Source organism: Perognathus longimembris, chromosome 5 (assembly GCF_023159225.1).
Source record: "Perognathus longimembris pacificus isolate PPM17 chromosome 5, ASM2315922v1, whole genome shotgun sequence".
NCBI classification, from domain to species: Eukaryota; Metazoa; Chordata; class Mammalia; order Rodentia; family Heteromyidae; genus Perognathus; species Perognathus longimembris.
In genome coordinates, this window is record NC_063165.1 from 62,094,524 (window position 1) to 62,112,829 (window position 18,306).

General features: G+C 36.0%; 1 protein-coding gene across 1 annotated transcript in view; it reads right to left on the reverse strand.

Moving 5' to 3' along the window:
- The window catches only part of Kcnmb2 (potassium calcium-activated channel subfamily M regulatory beta subunit 2), a 277,164-nt gene that overhangs the window by 3,463 nt on the left and 255,395 nt on the right, over positions 1-18,306 (reverse strand). The window contains exons 3-4 of the mRNA XM_048346010.1: positions 9,132-9,302; positions 6,627-6,822 (exon numbers count right to left, since the gene is read on the reverse strand). Of these exons, the coding sequence (XP_048201967.1) occupies positions 6,627-6,822; positions 9,132-9,302 (367 nt within the window). The remainder of the gene's footprint in view (positions 1-6,626; positions 6,823-9,131; positions 9,303-18,306) is intronic.

The window sequence follows — 18,306 nt, forward strand, 5'->3', positions numbered from 1 at the left end:
CACTTTGACAATAAATAAGAAAAAAAAAAGATGTGTTTCAAGCTGGATCCTGGGGACGCATGACTGTAATCCTAGCTACTCAGAATGCTGAGATCTGAGGATAGCAGTTTGAAGCCAGCCTAGCCTTCAGCAAAAGAAGCTCAGGAACAGATTCCAGGCCCCAAGTTCAAACACATATACATACACTCTTCAACAAATGAAATTATCTGACCTGATCTATACTTAGTTGAAAAAATGTAATTAAGCTGGAAAGCTAAAAAATGTCAGCATTTTTAGATCAATTTTAATTTAGGGGGAGGTATGGTATTCATTTTTATTATTAATTGATTTAGTTTTTGTGGCAGAGTTTCACTACATAGTTGGCCTTATACTCTTCTTTCTCCTTTATCAGCTCCCAACTGATGAGTTTACATATGGAGCTACCATAGCTGACTAAGACTTAAGTTTTAGATTTTTAGATATGGAGCAGCAAGGGATGTATAGTTTTATTTTATAAACAAAAAACATTTACATTCCAGTCAAATTCAGTTGATGGGTGTTATGGTTGCAGGAAATTCCTTTTTGGCTACTGAACTACCAAACTATTGATGTAGATAGGTGATCAGCATTGAATTTAAACTAATTTCTCTCTCTCTCTGTTTTTCTCTCTGTCTCTGTCTCTGTCTGTTTCTCTCTCTCTCATATCATTCATATTTCAGGATAGTTGTCTATTTTACATTTAGAGAACCATGAGGTTAACAAAACATAGACAAAATTTCTATTCTCCTGTCTTATGATGGAAATTATTTTAAAAACACTACAATTTTTTAAACCATTTCTTTTCTTTTTGAGTTTTTTTTTTTTTTTTGGTGCGAGTCTTGGGGCTTGGGCACTGTCCTTAACCTTTTTTATCTCAAGGCTAGTGCTTTACCATGTAAGCCACAGCTCCATTTCCAGCTTTTGGGGAGGGAGTAGTTTATTGGAGATAAGAGTCTCGTGGATGTTCCTTCCCCAGGCTGGCTTGGAACTGCAATCTTCAGAACTCATCCTTCTGAGTAGGTAGGGTTACAGGCATGAGCCATGAGCACAAGGCAACATTTAAAATCATCTTTAAGTAGTTGTACAAAGGAGTCACCATTCAACAAAGTAGTTTATGAATGCAATTCATCTTGATCAGTGTCACTCCTTCATTATTCTCCCCCATCTTTTCCAATCCCAACCCTTCTCTCAATTTGCTTAATTTTGTAGGATATGCTTTGAATTTTATGACTGCATTCTCTCCCACTTGATGGGATTTTATTTACAGTAGAATTGCATTCGGAATTTCAAGTATTGAGAAAATTTAGACAATTACATATAATGAAAAGTCACTATAACATACCCAGAAAAAATGATCGTGTCAAACATTTTTGAAACTGTTACAATTTTTGAAATCTTCCGTTTTGTTAGTAGATTTTGCTTTGTTTCCCAAGCCCTTAGACAGCTGAAGAAAATACATTTTTCTTTAATATTTTAAACTGCATGACTTCTCTCAGCTGTACAAAGATGGCTTCGTAGCATTTCCTGAATTTTTTTAAACATGGCCAAGGAAGATACACCAATTTTATTTTCTCCCCAATTCTCTGGAATGTGACTAAAATGTCTTCTTCTCTTAACCTTACTTACAAACTCTGTAAGACTAACTGAATTATTTTTACTTTATGATGGACAGGATATTTTGAGAAAATACCTGTTGGGGTTTTCTTTGACATGCTTCACCAGGCATGCATGAAGCAGAGTGACAAGCCTTCATCCTAAAAATTAAAGATGTAGGGATAGGAGGGAGCAGAGGGAGCAGGATATGCTTGAATAACTTTACTGACAGCCTCTTTCTTTCTTGTGTTAGTGAGAATCCTTTCAAGGGTGGGGTTTGTTCTTCATTTCATTCTATTGTAAAAAGGGAAGTAAGTATCTCATCAGGAAGAGGTTGAAAGTTTTATGAAAGCCCAGTATTTACTCAGTGCCAATAAATAGTGTGCCAGTATGCCAGTTACCATATTAGATGGAGATGCCAACAACTAAAATTAAATGCACACCTGCAATCCCAGCTACTTATGAGTTGGAAATATAAGGATTGTGATTTGGAACCACTCTGGCCATAAAAGGTTAGCGAGATTCTTAAAGAATGAGCCAAATACGTCTGGCTGAAGTGTTAGACTGTCTGCCTGGCAAGCACAGGCTTTGAATTAAGTCTCAATCAATACAATCATACTTAACCCAAGTATGGGTTAAGGTTATAAGATGGCACAGTAATATGTTTCCAATACATTAAAGACTATACCATCATAGAGTAATTATAATTACTCAAAAATTCACCAATACTCAGAACCTCCTAATCCACAATATCCAGGAGTCAAACAAGTAAACTTACTCATGTGAAACCTACATGTTCTTGATCCCAAAAGCAGACTGAACATTTTCTAACATCCCAAAGAGTGACTATAACTACATAGTTATTAAGCATATCCAATAGGCCAGACTTTGTGTTTTGTATTAAAAAATAAAATGTACTATCAGTGCTCAAAGAATGTACAGATCAACAATGGGTTAATGTGAATACATATATGCTCTAAACTTATGATATTCTTTAATGATGAGTTTAATTAGAAAAGTAAATTGGGAGATGGTTTTCATATTTTTAACTTTAAAAATGGTAAATACTGTTAAATTTAATTCAGATTTGTTTAGTTTCCATTAATGTTAGCTTAATTTGTGTAAGCAAAGTCTTAAAGAAGTGTTTGATTGAGAAAAGGAAAGCAAGTTATAATCTATGTATGAACATTTCTTTCAGTATTGTGATGAAGTTCTTTTAAGGGAGAGGTTGCTGTTTCTACATTTGTTCAAAACTCTTACATCTCTTGTGGCATTTCTTCTTGAAAAGAAGCGTGAATGACCTGGGGTGGGAAGATCCACTAACAAGGCAGAAACTGTGTGGAACTCTTGGTGTTGGTCTAACCCTTGCATTCATTTGATAACATTTAAAAATCTTTTTGTTTTGTTTTTGTGCCAGTCTTGGGGCTTGAGTTCAGGGCCTGACCACTGTCTCTGGCCTCTATTTTTGCTTAAGTCTAGCACTCCACCACTTGATCCACAGCGAGACTTCTGACTTTTACTGTTTACTTGGTGCTGCGGAATCAAACCCAGGGCTTCATGCATGCAAGGGAAGCACTTTACCACTAAGCCACATTCCAAGTCCTCTTTTTTTTTTTTTTTTAAGATGGCTTCCGTGTGTAGTTTGAGTTGGCCTTGAATTCACAATCCTCCTGACAAAATGAGGTTTCATTACATTTGGAAATTTGTTTCACTGAACAATATTGTTCAAGAGAGTAAAATATAAACACATAATTCAAAGGAATATTTGCCATATATGTAATGGCTGGGGAAAGGAAACCCCCACACTGTTCAAGGGAAGTGGGTTTATTGGGAGAGAGAGAGAGCAAACCTCCAGCTGGACAAGATGCAGTGGGGTGGATCAAGAGTGATGATATAGGGGAGGGGAAGCGGAGACCTCAGAGATGGGGAAATGAGAGCCTGGAGGACCTCCCAATGTCCCCAAGTATGCCAGTTGCCTGGGATACAGGCAATCCCCGCTGGGCAGGATTTCTCGGGTGCTTGAGAGCCACGGGAAGGGGCCATTTCTCCCGGGGTCAGACCTAACAATATGTAACCAGCTGGTTTAATTACAGATGTATCTACATGCTGGAGAAGATTCAGAGCAGTACGAACTCACAGGGTTGGTGGGAAAGTAAATGGTATAGTCACTTTGGGAAAATATTTAGAAGTATCTTTTAAAGGTTAATATTGGCCTACCTTATGATTCAGATAGTTCATTTTCAGGTTTATGCCTGAAAGAACTGTGTATGCTTAAGGTACCAAGAGAAATACACAAGAATATCTGTGGCAAAATTATTTGTAATAGCTCTGAAGTAGAGATGATGCAAAATACTTAGGGCCAGACGATAGAATGGGCATAAGTAATGGGCACAAGTGAACTACAACCAAATGGATGAAGTTTGACCAAATTTTTCCAGATAAGCAAAAATATCCTGTGTTTCCATTTATATGTTTTTATAATGAGGCAAAACTAAAATACATTGTTTAAACATGTATACTTAAGAGGTCGGGCGCTGGTGACTAGAGACTGTAATCCTAGCTACTCAGGAAGCTGAGATTTTACGATTGATGTTCAAAGCCAGCCTTGTGCACGAAAGTCTATGAGACTCTTATCTCAATTAACCACCCCAAATTTGGAAGTATAGCTGTGGCTCAAGTGTTAGAGAACAAACCTTGAGTGAAAAAGCTGGTACTTAGGCCCTGAGTAACAGTCCTAAGACTGGCAAAAAAAAAAAAAATCAAAGTGATGTGTGTATAAGTGATAAAAGGAAAATGAGAAAATGTTGCCCTAGTAATTAGGAGAGTAAACATTTTGGCAAAGGGCATAGCCTATATTTTTTAGAAGTGGGCATGATGGCCATTTTATTTGTACAAAATGTTTTATTTTGTAGTGGCTACAGGGAAATTTCTTTATAATATATGCTTGAGCTGAACTTTTTCATTGTGTGTATATTCCTATAAGTGTGTTGTAGGTTATATTTGCAAATAAGGTAATGGGACAAAACCATATGGTGACCTAGGACCAGACTCTAGTCATAAACATTTAACTTGGTATATATACTTGTAATTTTTAATTATATGTTTATAGCTTAAGAAATACCTTCACAGGGCTATGGTGATCAAATATCAAAAAAGGAAATGGAAATATTTCTTTTGAAGGCCTACTCAACTGTAGTAACTTTGCAGTTCCTGGGATATTTGATAGTTTATAAGGCATTCATCCTTACAGGAAAGCTTTGACTTAAAATTCTTCCTTTCTTTCTTTTGCCAGTCCTGGGCCTTGGACTCAGGGCCTGAGCACTGTCCCTGGCTTCTTTTTTTTTGCTCAAGGCTAGCACTCTGCCACTTGAGCCACAGTGCCACTTCTGCTGTCCTTTGCTATTTATGTGATGCTGGAAAATTGAACCCAGGGATTCATGTATTGAGCACTTTTACCAGTAGGCCATATTCCCCACCCTGACTTAAAATTCTTGAAGGAGCCATGGTTTATAAGTATGCATCACAGAGTTAGAACAGTTGTTTGTGCCTGTAAAATTAGAAGAAATTTTGAACAAATTTTTTCAAATAACACTTTCTAAAATATTTGTTAAGGCAAGTCGGCAGAGATATATACCAATTCTTTCAAATTATTGCAATGAATGTGAAAGATGGGTTTCTTTCCTTGGTATCAGTATAACAGAAACAAATCTTCTCACACCCTACAGTCTAGTATACTGCTAAGCTACCATATTGTCCTTCAGTAAATTACATCTTTTAAATGCTGACAATTGTAATGTTTGTTGCAAGTCCTGGGATGTGAACTAAGGGCCTGGGTGCTATCCCTGAGCTTCTGTTTGCTCACGGCCTAGTGCTCTATTGCTTAATCTATAGTACCACTTCTTTTTTACTAGTTCATTAGAGATAAGCGTTTCTTGGACTTATCTATCCCGGTTGGCTTCAAACTGTGATTCTCAGTTCTCAGCCTTCTGAAAAATTAGGATTACAGACACTCCTGACTGTTTTGATTTTCAATACTAAGGTTTATAAAGATTATTTCCTTGGAATAACAGATTGGTATCACATTGTCTTGATCTTAGCCAATATTCTGGATATATAAATTGCTACTGTGAGTCTAAAGCTCAATATACTTATACTTGATTAACTTTAATTTAATTGATAATTAATTGATAATGGCAGATTGGATGAATCACTACTGATGATCCTAAGCCTTATTAATTTATACTTAATAATCATTTTAAACTTTATCGAACCTTACACATTTATAAATCCTAAGTCTGGTAAATTTTATATGTAGTGTTAATATAGCATATATGTGTTAACCTCAACCATGTTGATAAATATATCAGTGCTGGGGAATTCAGCATTTATGATCATAGTATACATTAAGAAACACACACATACACACACACACACACACACACACACACACACACACAGTGGCTATAAGTTAAGGCTGTTTTGTGCCAAGTACTGTATACTCTGCTCTAATTCTCATCAATGACTTGCAAAGAGACAATTTATTTCTGTCTCTTTGTAGGAAAGGAAGTTAAGGATTAGAGAGGTTAAGATACATGCCCAGAGTTGAAGATTTAACTGTAAAAAAGCAAAATAGAATTTTATGCTTTTCAATTAGACAAGAAATATGAGGTTTTTGGCATATACACCTATCTTTTCACTATGTTGTTTCTTTGAAGACTCATTTTTTGTGCATAAATAAGTAAATATTATCTTCACAAATGGAAGTTCAAACCAAATCTACAAATACTGGAATGACTTATCTATAACATTTAGAGGAAATAAATTTCCCAGGACAGAGGCAAAGAGAAAGCTTTTGAATAGAACAGGTTAAATCTGCCTCCTGGTGGTATTTTCCTTTGAAATGTTGACAAAAGGAAATTGGGGGAGGTAGGTGGAGAGGGAGAGACAAAGGAAGAGAGAGAGAGAGAGAAGAGTTGGCATAGAGCTTTGTAGGGGTGTCTAGAATGCACTCTTACCTTCTGATTTATTTTCATTGTCTCTTCAGTGTGGTAGAGGAGAAGCTTTTCCCCAGAGGAAGTCAGGTTCACATACACTTGAAGGCAGGGGTACTGAGACATTTTCCAACAGTCTGTACCACAGTTGAAGGAGCAATTAAAGGTTTCTGTAATGGACACATTTAGCAAGGTGCATTGAGACTCTTCAGTCCACACACTGTGAAAGAGAAAAGAGGAGAGTAAGCACAAATCTAAGGGCTATGTGCAAGGAAGGAGTGGTTGGGAGGAAAGATGGGAGGGATCATTGCACATTTCCAGGACCAGAGAAATCGTTCCCAAGTCTATGTTACATTTGTGTATGTGTAGAGTTTAGATCTTAGAGATGAACAGGTTTAGGCAAAGTATAATATACCATAGATAAACATGGGCTTCTGAGAATTTTTTCAGTGACATCATTAGATTGCAATATTCTCTAGTGCTTGATTAATTTTTTTACTTATAGAATTCACTGAAAAGCATTAGGCATGTTTTAAAATAACAACTTGTCTTTAAACTGTATTTATTCACTACATAACTTCTTACCATGACCTAGTCCTTTTCTCTGTTAGGTTTTACTTTGCAATTTCTTTTAGAAATCCTGACTAAGCCCCGTTTGTATGCAGAGAAAGTATAAGAGAGAAGAGGTAAGATGACAATAGGGTGAAGCTTGATAAATAGAGTAACAGTGATGTAGTATCTTCAGTTCCTTCTAATAAGGGAAATAATATCTCAACACTTTCATTATGGCAATAACAGTAATTATGTCTGTTTTCAATCTCATTGGTGTTTTACCTAAGTTGCCTTTAGTCTTCTCAACAACTACGTAAGTTGGATATTCATTCTTTACAAAGGTAAGTGAATTGAGAATGAGAGATGTCAGGTAAAATACAAAAACATATTTCTGGTCATATTGTGATTTCTGTAAGGCCTTGGGGCATTCTACTATTCAGTGCTGACTCCTCAGGAATGCAAGGGAAAAGAAAATCTCTTGGTAGACAAATGAATCACTATTCTCCTAGGGCCTCTCTAATGGAAGATCCCTGCTGCTCACTGTTGAAGGCACATTGTAAAATACCTTTATTTTATGATGAATGTGCACATTTTAAATTAGGAAGTTTCACAGGTAACCAATGTTTTGTTTCTGGATAGAAGCTAATTACCACAGAGAATTGAAAACCAAGATTTTGTGCAGATTAAAATCCTCTCTTTTTGCTGAACATGTATCGATGGCTGTTAATATATGTGAGGTTTCATGGCAGAGGTAGGCCATCCTGGACCCATCTCACTTTGTTGTGGCAAATTGTATTTTTCTCTAACATATATGGTCAGATTTTACTAATACAATGAGGAAAATGTGTTATTTGTTTCTAAGCACACATAGGAATCTGAAAGTTTTGGAGTCAGCTAAACTGGAGAGTCTAAGGCGTCAGTACTCATTACAAACTACAGCTGAAGGCCACTGGAGAATCAGCAGAGCAGCCAGGAATGTGAAAAGATGAGGTATTCATTTTAGCAAATATATTTCAGTGAGATTTTGCTTCTAAAAATGAAAGTATTAATTTGATATTGAAATGAATGCCATGTAAAACTGGTTTTCTTTTGGATTGCAATTTCAGCTTTTTGTATGAAAGGATCTTGTTTTCTTAAGATGAGCAACTGTCAGACTTAATTTCAGAAATGACAGGCTCATTTGTACTCCAAGGGTTTAGTTTATGAACATTAGAGAGCTAGAGATGCTGCTTAGCACTTACATACTTAATTTGGAAGGAAACATACTTGTCTCCCTAATTATTTACCTCCCAATATATTCAGCAAATATAGGGTAAATACTCAAATATAAAGGGTTCCAGAATTTGTTACTTTAAAAGTCTGATGCCTAACAGGACTTTTACCTTGAGAGTTATATTAGAATCATTTGGAGAACTCTACAAGCTACTTCTGTCTGGGTTGCTATTCAAATCAGTTTCATCTTGAGTAACAGTGTAGACTTAGGTGTTAGCATTTTCAAAGTTTCTGAATACATTAGAATGAGGAATTGAGAAGTTTTGATGTAAAGGGTGATGAAGGCGAGGGTTGAGGTGAATGAGGTTAGAAAACAGACAAAGGTATGACGCGCCACAAATAGTGACTCTACTCTTGTGCAATATGGGTTTGAATCTTAGGTATGTCTGCCACTTGCTAGAGCTGTGTGACATCAAACAACTTATCTCTCCTTTGAGCCTCAGTTTTGTCACAAATATATTAATACTTAAAAATTTTATGAAGTACCTGTGAGAATAAATAATGGGTGAAAAATCTCAGGTACATTGTAGGCAGTTTAAACATAAATCATCCTTAGCAGCATTATTAGACAACATCAAGTAAGTGTACACCAGAAACTTTTGGAAAGAAGGAAAGGAGGTGAGAAAGATGACCTTAGGGTTGATGGAACAAAGGAAGAGGAGAGAGGAGAGAGGCACCCCTCTCTCAGTCATCCAGCGACCTTACCTCTGCATGTATGAGCGTAGGAGTGTGATTCCCAGAAGAAAGTACATCATGATGGAACAAACCATCATGGCTAGTCCCAAGAGAATGGCCCGGTCTTCTCCAGCTTTAAGTGCTGTGACTGTTTTCCTCCTGTCCAGGAGGTCATGGTCTCTGATTTTTTGGTAGATATTTCTGAAGTTGAAAACAATAGAGTCTTACATGAAGTTTTGTTAATCAACATACTCTTCCCTTATAGGAAAGTATCTGCCATTGCATTTCTAGGGCTGAGAGACGTAGAGGCACTCTCTAAACTGGCCTGACTATAATTCCAGTGAACGGCATCTGCTCCCCAAAACATATGTAAACCTAAATGTACACCTGCATACATGTACACATTCACAAGTACACACACATAAACACACACACTCACACACACCAACTGAATGGCGACTTACCATTCTGTCTTTACCTTAGGGCTCATATCTAATAGTCCATTAATTTTACTCCTGTCCAATTCTAGAAAAGCAATGCCTTACACTCTGAAAATAAATGCTTTGGGTTTATTGACTTTACCGTCAATCAAGGTGATTATGATGGAAAGATTTTAGAATTTTTGAGTATCTACTTAAGAATTAATTCAAATAAATGGAAATGTATATTAGGAATCTATTAACTTAATCCCTATGTTCCCTCAGTAGAAATAGAAGTATTTATGGTTAACATTTATCTCAAGATTATGATATCTTAGGGTTCTATTGACTTGAGATTTATAAACATGTTTATGTTTTTATTTGTTTGTTTTGGAGAAGTGTCATAAGATGAATAAATGAGGTTGGAGTCAAATGTCCCTTGAGTTGAAATCCCGATTTCACTGTCTGCTGGCTGTGTGTCAAAAGCAAGTTCCTTAATATTTCTTATTTCTGATCCCTATTTTTCTACAAAGGAGAATTAATGTTTCAGTGAGGTAAGACTATATTAGACAACAAAGCTCAATCACCCAAGAATAAGTGACATGTATTTAATAAATAGTTCAAATAAAAAATGGAATGGACAGCAATGGATAGATATACATTTTACAACATAAAACTACTGTCATTCCCCCCCAAATTTCTAAAAGACAAGATGGTAAGAAACTGAATATCACTTAAATAACTTAATGCTTAGTAATGAGGGATTGGATTGGAAGAGATAGTAAAAAAAATGATAAATTCTGGGTTGTTGTCTTAGTTGTTCAAAGTAATGTACACAGTGTGGGTTTGGAAGGCAAGGCTCAGGAATTCTACAAGATGGATCATCAAGTTAAAATCTTACTCTCTCTTTTTTGTGCTTGAACTTAGAGCCTGTGCTGTTCCTTAGCTTTCTTGCTCAAAGCTGACATTCTACCACTTTAACCAAAAGCTGCTTGCCTTTTGGTGGTTAATTGGAGGTATGAACTCTCGCACCTGGGCTGACTTCTAACCTTGATCCTCATATCTTAGTCTCCCAAGTGGGCAGGAGCCACCAGTGCCTGGTAAGTGTCCTCTCTTGATTTCTCCTTAGATAAGGGTGTGTTGGATCCCAGGACACTGGTAGAGGAAATGTTTCTGGCCTTGTGTGTGAGAAACAGGAGAAAAAATTGTATGCTCAAAAATGGAGACGAAAGCTCTTAGTCACAGTTTTCAGCTTTAAACAAAAGCCAAGTATGGCTTCAAAGTTTCCTTTGAGATTCTTATTACTAATTACTCATGTTTTATGGAGGAAGAAATGAGTAGAATCTGGCGTTCAACTTTGTAGGAGATGAACAAGGGGTCCATTGTTTGCACACATGTTTATAAGCAACTTTTTGTTCCAACCTGCACTTTATTGTGCTTGTGTTCCCTTAAACACTGTCCTGATTGGCTGGTAAAATATGGGGTGGTTGTTAAATGGATATATGAGATTGGATCTATATTTATTTACAAAAAGTTCTGGGGGAAATATTGTTCAATCTCATTACTATTGTACAAACTTAGCTGATTTAGTTTATTGTTACTGTTTAGAGTTTATTTGTGAGGTAGCTTATTTGCATCTTACTCTTTCTTCAGTGAGTGGGAAGAGGCCCACTGCAGGTGGAGAATGACAGCTAAATTATCTTTCTTCTTTTTAGGTGCCAATAGTGGGGTTGAACTCAAGGCCTTACATTTTCACTCAAAGCTGGCACCTGAGCTACATCTTCATTTACAGATTTTTACTAGTTAATTGGAGATAAGAGTCTGGCTGACTTTTCTGCCCAAGACAGTCTCCTGAGTAGCTAGCATTATTGATGTGAGCCACCAATACATAGCCGAATTACCTTTTTATGGCCCAAGATATTCAAGTTTTTTTCCCACCCACCCACATTCACAATTGGCCACTCATTGGTATTTTAGGAGGACTACAAAAACATATTTTGAATTAATTTCCAACTTCCTAGAAAAGTGTTCTTGGATTAGCTTTTACTTTCCACATATTGACATTCACCTTCTAAGTTTCTGCAATGTTTTGAAATTTTCTTTGGAAATTATAGGAATTTATAACAAAGCTCTTTAAACTCGATCCTTTACAAACTTGACAATAAATTGGAACCATTAGAAGATAAAGACAGTAGGCAGGAAATCTTCTGAAGCAGGAAAAAATGAGTCTAGGGCTGAGTAGCTTCAAATACCTTCTGTGACCAGCCTAGGCCGGAAAGTCTATAAGACTTAAAAAAATATTTAGATAGTTGTAAAAAGAGGTTGACATTTAACAACACAGTTTATAATTATCTCCAATTAACCACTAAAAAGCCAGAAGTGGCTCAAGTGGTAGAGCATTACCTTGAGCATAAGAGATCAAGGACAGTGCTCAGGCCTTGAATTCAAGCTCTAGGACACACACACACACACACACACACACACACACACACACACAATTGCAACTGAGAATAGTTAGCCAATAGTTTTCGTATGCTCTAAAGAAAGGGAGAAAATGATGGATTTCTATATAGCCGTAGGCATTTGGGAAATCAAGATATTACTCAGCAAAATGCACATAGTGAGCAGGTGGCTGGTACTTATGGAGTACACTAATTGATTACTGAATTGATTAGTAAACAAAGGGACTAATGAATGATCTGGAAGAAGATATGTGCTGGTAAATTTTTATGATTGGGGTTATGGTCCCTGCCCAAATTTTAAAAAAGGTAGAAAAATAAATATCAGTGTGCTGGTGCCTTACATCTATCAGAGCTACTCAGGATGCTGAGTATGCTACTATCCTAAGTAGAAATGTCTGTGAAACTCTGTATCTTCAATTAATAAGAAAAAAGCAAGAAGTGTAAGTATGGTTCAAGTGGTAGAGTACCAACCATAAGCAAAAAGCTCCAGTGCCTGCACCAAAAAACATTCAAAGGAAAAAAATGTCAATGAAAGGTGGGAAATTAAATTAAAGTGTCCTGAGATTACAGGAGGGGAGCAGTGTTCCCAGCTTGTATTTACTGGTCAGAGAGGAAGAATTGAGGTTAGAGAAAGCTTCCTAGATGAATATTCTCTTAAATAGAAATATTCAACATTCATTCAGAATTAACAAATGAGATGAAGAAATGAGGGTAATTCCAACAGGAAGAGTCACATGAATATGGAGACTTGAAAATATATGGTATCAGAAATTACAATTATGTTGATAATGGGTAGAGTTTATTATGGAGGAAAAGATAAGTTTGGAAAAGGTTTAAGTGTTTTGTAAGTCATTCTATAGAATGTGTCCTTTATCCTGTACTTAATGGGAAATACTGAGGAGTGACAAGATCTCAATTGAGTTACCGAGTGATCACTGTAATTGCTGTGCAGATATTAGATTAAAAATGGGAGAAAACTTTATTACAAAGAAAAATATGAAGATTTATGCTGTTTTAGGAGAGGATAGTGAGGGCTAGAACTGAGGTCAAGGTAGAAAAGATGGAAAAAGGATACATAGAGAAATTCTTAGGAGATCAATTTTATGATTATAGTTTAGATTTATGTCTCAGTGCTTAGCTTGGTTGTTGAAAGAAATGTGGAATTAGTATTTTCTCTCCCTTTCATATTTGAGAGGACTTTTGGTGATTTTTGTAGGTAAGGAGAGGGGATGGTAATACATTCATGACTTGCTTTCTGCAAACAGTGCTCTGAGTTCAGGTGAGAGAAAAACCAATTTGATGGTAAGATAGAACAAAGCCAGAAAAATCAGAGGGTGAAAACATCTTTTGGGTAAATTTTTATGTTACTGCCTTAATGTGACACACTTTAAAAACTTGCCTTTTTATAGTTGCCTTTGGTGAGATTTGGTGTGCCTTAAACTTCCCATGTCCAACTAAAAAGCTGTGGGAAAGAGCATATACAGTCTGTATGTGAGTTTGTTAATCAAGTGGTCTCTTCCCCTCTACCTCCAGTTGTCTTCATTAGTAGGTAGAAAAGGCAAGATGCCATTATTTCGTGCTCAGTTCTAAGCATAAGCCTTCGTAATGGAAATACTTGTACCTTGGGACTTACCCAGAGCTTGTATTTCATTTTTTGGGAGGGTTCTTCATTTATGTTTTTTAATGAAGCTACTGAAAAGGGTGAGGGGTAGGGTATATGTTGGGATAAATGGGGGAACAAAGGACAGTACAATGAATGCATATTTACACATGCATCAAACACACACACACACACACACACAGAACATTCTCTTCAAAACCTTTTGTAAAATACTTTCAAAATTCTTTTGGTGTGAAATTAAGTTTACAGGATAAATCCAAGTATAACTAAAGCTTCTGTAATAATTGTCCTATAAACAAACATATTTTCAATTTTTATTAAAGTTTCATTTTTACTCCAAGAAAGTCAACACAGCACAATTTTATTGAGCCCAATATTTGAAAAATTTCTTTTTAATTTTTATTTTACTTTTTTATTATTATTTTTAATGGGGCTGCAAATTCTTGTCAGTTAGCCAAGTGTCCTAGAGTAATCGAACTAGAACTAATGAAGTTCCTTCAACACAGTCAGATGCATAATGATATCTGCCATATCTATTGCACTATAGAGATTCATGGCTTTTATATAGCACAGAGCATTCTATATACTATTTTGAAATGTCCAAGGATGTCCAGGATATTGAACCAATTCACAGGCCACAGTCAATTGTTATATAAAAAAGGGTTCTAAATAGTCAGAGTTGAAAGGGAGAAATATAAGAATTGCTAAAATGCATGAACTATCTTATTTTTATGAATATTCCCCATAATTGGATTATGTTAGCCATTGGGTTTTGAAGTATGATAGTAAAAAGCTTTCAGGCCACAGGCTCCACTGTGTTGTGATTTCAATTTTTATTGATGTTATGGGAAGCTATATTGTGTTTTAAATCTGATATTAGGACTCAGCTAAATTATTTATGAGGATGTGTATATAAAATGTCATAAAGAGTTCTTAAGTGCAAGAAAGATTTTTTCTTTAGCTTCACTTGGTATATCTCCAACAAGGAGAAAAGACTTCAGGTTAAGGGAGGTAGTTACCACTTATGAGTTCATTCTTTAAGCATTTTGCAACTTATTTACAGTTTTTTTTTTAGAGTGTTTTGGAATGCAGCCTGGTTATCCTTGAACTCATGATCCTCCTGCCTCAGCTTTCTTTGTCCTAAGATACAAAACATGTACCACCTCACCCAGATGTCATAATTTAGTCTTCTTAATAAGAACACCATGTTCTGATTCTGACACAGTCAATCAAGCACGATGTCTTGCAGATGTAGAGTGAGTGAATGTATTTCTCTCCACGCAAAACAATGAGGCCATGTCCACAGCCCTTGGTTTGATTCTTTTTAAAGCTAAGTTTCATAGTGACACAGTCTTCTGCTCATAGATCATCTTTCTTGAATACATATATATATATATATAAACATATTCTTCTAATAGATATTAACATCATATCTTGAAAGAGTCAGTTTATACTTTTTTCAAATCCTCTTTAGAGTCATTGGTTGTTTTGCTAACATTTTGACACCATTGAAATTCATTTTTGAATTTCAAATTATGACCAATTTGACATATTTGACAATTTTTTTCAATTAAGATTTGTTTCTCTTATCTATTCACAATGGTTATAGTAATTGATTTTGGATAAAAATTGTTAACAGCTCTTTCAAAATCCAGTGAAGTTTTTACTTGACCAGTTTTTATTTTGCCATATGACAATGCTTTAATAAAAGCTTAATTTGTCTCTTCTCTGGTCCTGTTACTGCAATAGAGTGGCTCTGGGTGAGAATGTTTAAATGTTCACTTGAAAAATATTGAAGAGAGCATTACACAAAGCAAGAGAGCACTTAGGGAACAGAGAAGACTAAACAGGAAGAGAAAGAGGACACAGTTAAGGAAGGAACTAAGAGACCAGTGAGCAGAGGGAAGAGGACACTGGATATAGAGTGTACTGTGTGGAAGGACATTCCTCTGACCAGTGGGTGAACTTAGCCTCAGCATGGAATTCCGACGCCTTTTCCTGGAACACCAAAGGGCCAGTGGGGGAAAACTCCCACTAAGGGATTTCCTCTGTTGGCCAAAGGAAGCCACTCTTGTCATGAGATTCTCATGAATAGAAAGTCCCTGGATTGTATTGTCTGCCCAACTACTCTGGAGAAGGGCTCTTACGGGTTATATTAGTTGTCCAACTACTCCAGAGAAGGGCTTTCACAGTATTAGGGAATTCTATTGTCAAGACAATTGAGCTTTGCAGAAGCTAATTAGAGCTTTACCTTTGCTAATCTGATCTTTTGTTGTGATGATATCCATGATGTGAATGGAGTGGTAAATCTTTCTGTTTTGCTCTTGGAATTATGAATTGATCTCTAACCCTATATAACCCTGACACCCCAAAAATAAAGCACGTGTGTTCTTCTCACAGAACCACGTCCCGTGTCCTGTCTTTGTTGCAGTTACCCATGCCTCAACAGTCCTGTACAGAGAGGAAAAAGTAGAGAAGTGGGTAGAGACAATACTAGCATGACTCGGAAGAACAAGAGGAAAGGAGTTGAGAATCTCCAATTTTGAGCCATCCTAGACATACAGGCCAACTTAATATGTATTGAGATAGGTTTGTAATAATCATAGAATGATTTCGGTACATAGACAAGTTTAAGAAGGCCACCAACATGATTGGCAAATGAATTCTTTGGTAAAGTGCTTTCAGGAAAATTGGATATAACTGCATTGTACATCCATTAATATGGACATTTAGTGCATCAAAGGCAGATATAGTGTTCCATGCCTTTGATTTGTAAGCACAAGGGTGGTGTTGAAGCCTGCAGTTTGGGGATGTTACTTGATGTAAGTAGGGATGGCTAAGTGTCTATGGTAGGTTGGATACTGCAAGATCAGCACATTTTGGGTCCTGACACTTGTCAGAGAGATAAGGGTACTTGTGGGTATAGGAAAGAGAAGATGGGAAGATACAAATTAGACGTGAAGAATTATGTGTATCTGAAATCACTTGGCATTCTGACTATTTGTGCTTATGTGAACATTGAGTTGTCCAAGAATTCGAATCACCACATTCATCTTTGTAGACCCAGTCTCTTGTACCTATTATGCTCATAAAATATGTTTTTATCTGGGCTGAAAATAGCAGTAACAGGCATAGATGTGAACTGCCCATATGGAGGCTCAATGGTCAATTAAAATCATATAAATTAGGAACCATAGCTTGAACAAGCACTTGGCTTTTCTATTTCAATCAGTATTTATTGTATTGCATCCGCAGTGAATTTGTTCCAGAGGGAATAAAACTCAAACCTTTCAGGCACTGAGAACCTCAAATAAAAGTGCTCTTCTGTTAGATCGGCTGAGAGTGAACTTTGGGCAGTGGATTAGTGAATGCCTTCACAGCTGATGGGATGGAAGATACATTTTTGCCCCAGGAGACCTGTCATCTTATATGGCAGCGCTGCATTGAAGGATAAATTTAATTCTTACTTCTGTACACTGAACCCTTTCACATTTTTGACATGTATCCCATTTCATGTTTATTTTCATCTCCTTCCAGATTTCATGAATTTTTCTTGAACTATTAGTATTTATATATTTATGATCGAATTCAGATGAGCTTAATTACTCTTCAATATTTTCACATTGCCTTAGAAACAAAGTGTTTTTTCAGTTTGATAACAAATGACATTATCTATAGCATGGTTATTAACACAGGGCTTATGCCCATGAACATAATAATATTATTATCAACTTTTCCATGGACTTTCCAGAGCTGTGTTTTATCAACAAGTACAGCCAACTGAAGAATTTGTAAAAAGATGAACAGAGTGTACAGAGAAAAAGAACAAGAATGGAATTAAACAAGAGGAGTAATAAATGAAATAGAAAATAATGGTACTAAAAGTTCTATGATTTCAGAAGGGTTTTATCTTAGCTAGGCAGGCATTCTTCCATTGTCAGTACTCGCAGCATTTTTGTGATTTAGGCTAGGGTCTCCTGTTTTTATCCATGTTCCATAGTCCTTTCATGTCTGCCGCACACTTAGCTAGGATTATGACATGCATCCAGTGCAGTCTCTGAAATGGCATCTTACTTTTTGCCCAGGTTAAGCTTTAATCACAGTTCTACTGATCTCTGCTTCCTGAGTCACTCAGATTACAAATATATACCATCATTCCCAGCCTGAACAGTTAATGTTTTAGAAAAAAACTAAAGAAATTATTTTACCAATTGTGCCAGAGTATAAGATGAAAAACAGAATGCTATTTAACCTCTTCATGAAGCTATCAAATTTTGATGACAAAGTTGAATCAGAGCAAAATGTAATACAGAATTATAAGCCAACCTCTTTTGTAAACATAAATGCAAGTTTTTGAAAAAGTTAGTACATTATACCTAATAATATATACAAGTGAAATATATTGTAATGAAATTAAGGCTCTCCTGTCCTAGAAATCTAATGAGTGTTAGTCATTGCTTAATTTTTATTTATGTAACATTAATACACATTATTTAAATTTGTAATCACATGATAATAAATCAAAAAAATATATTTGATAAAATGTAACATTCATTTCTGATAAAGACTTTTATCAATTTGTACATAGGTATAGACATTGTTAAAGTAATAAAAGATATAGAGGAACTGCCAATATTAAACTTAATACTTAGTGGTGAAATGTTGAAATCATCTACTTTAGAGACAGCAAAGATGTCCACTCT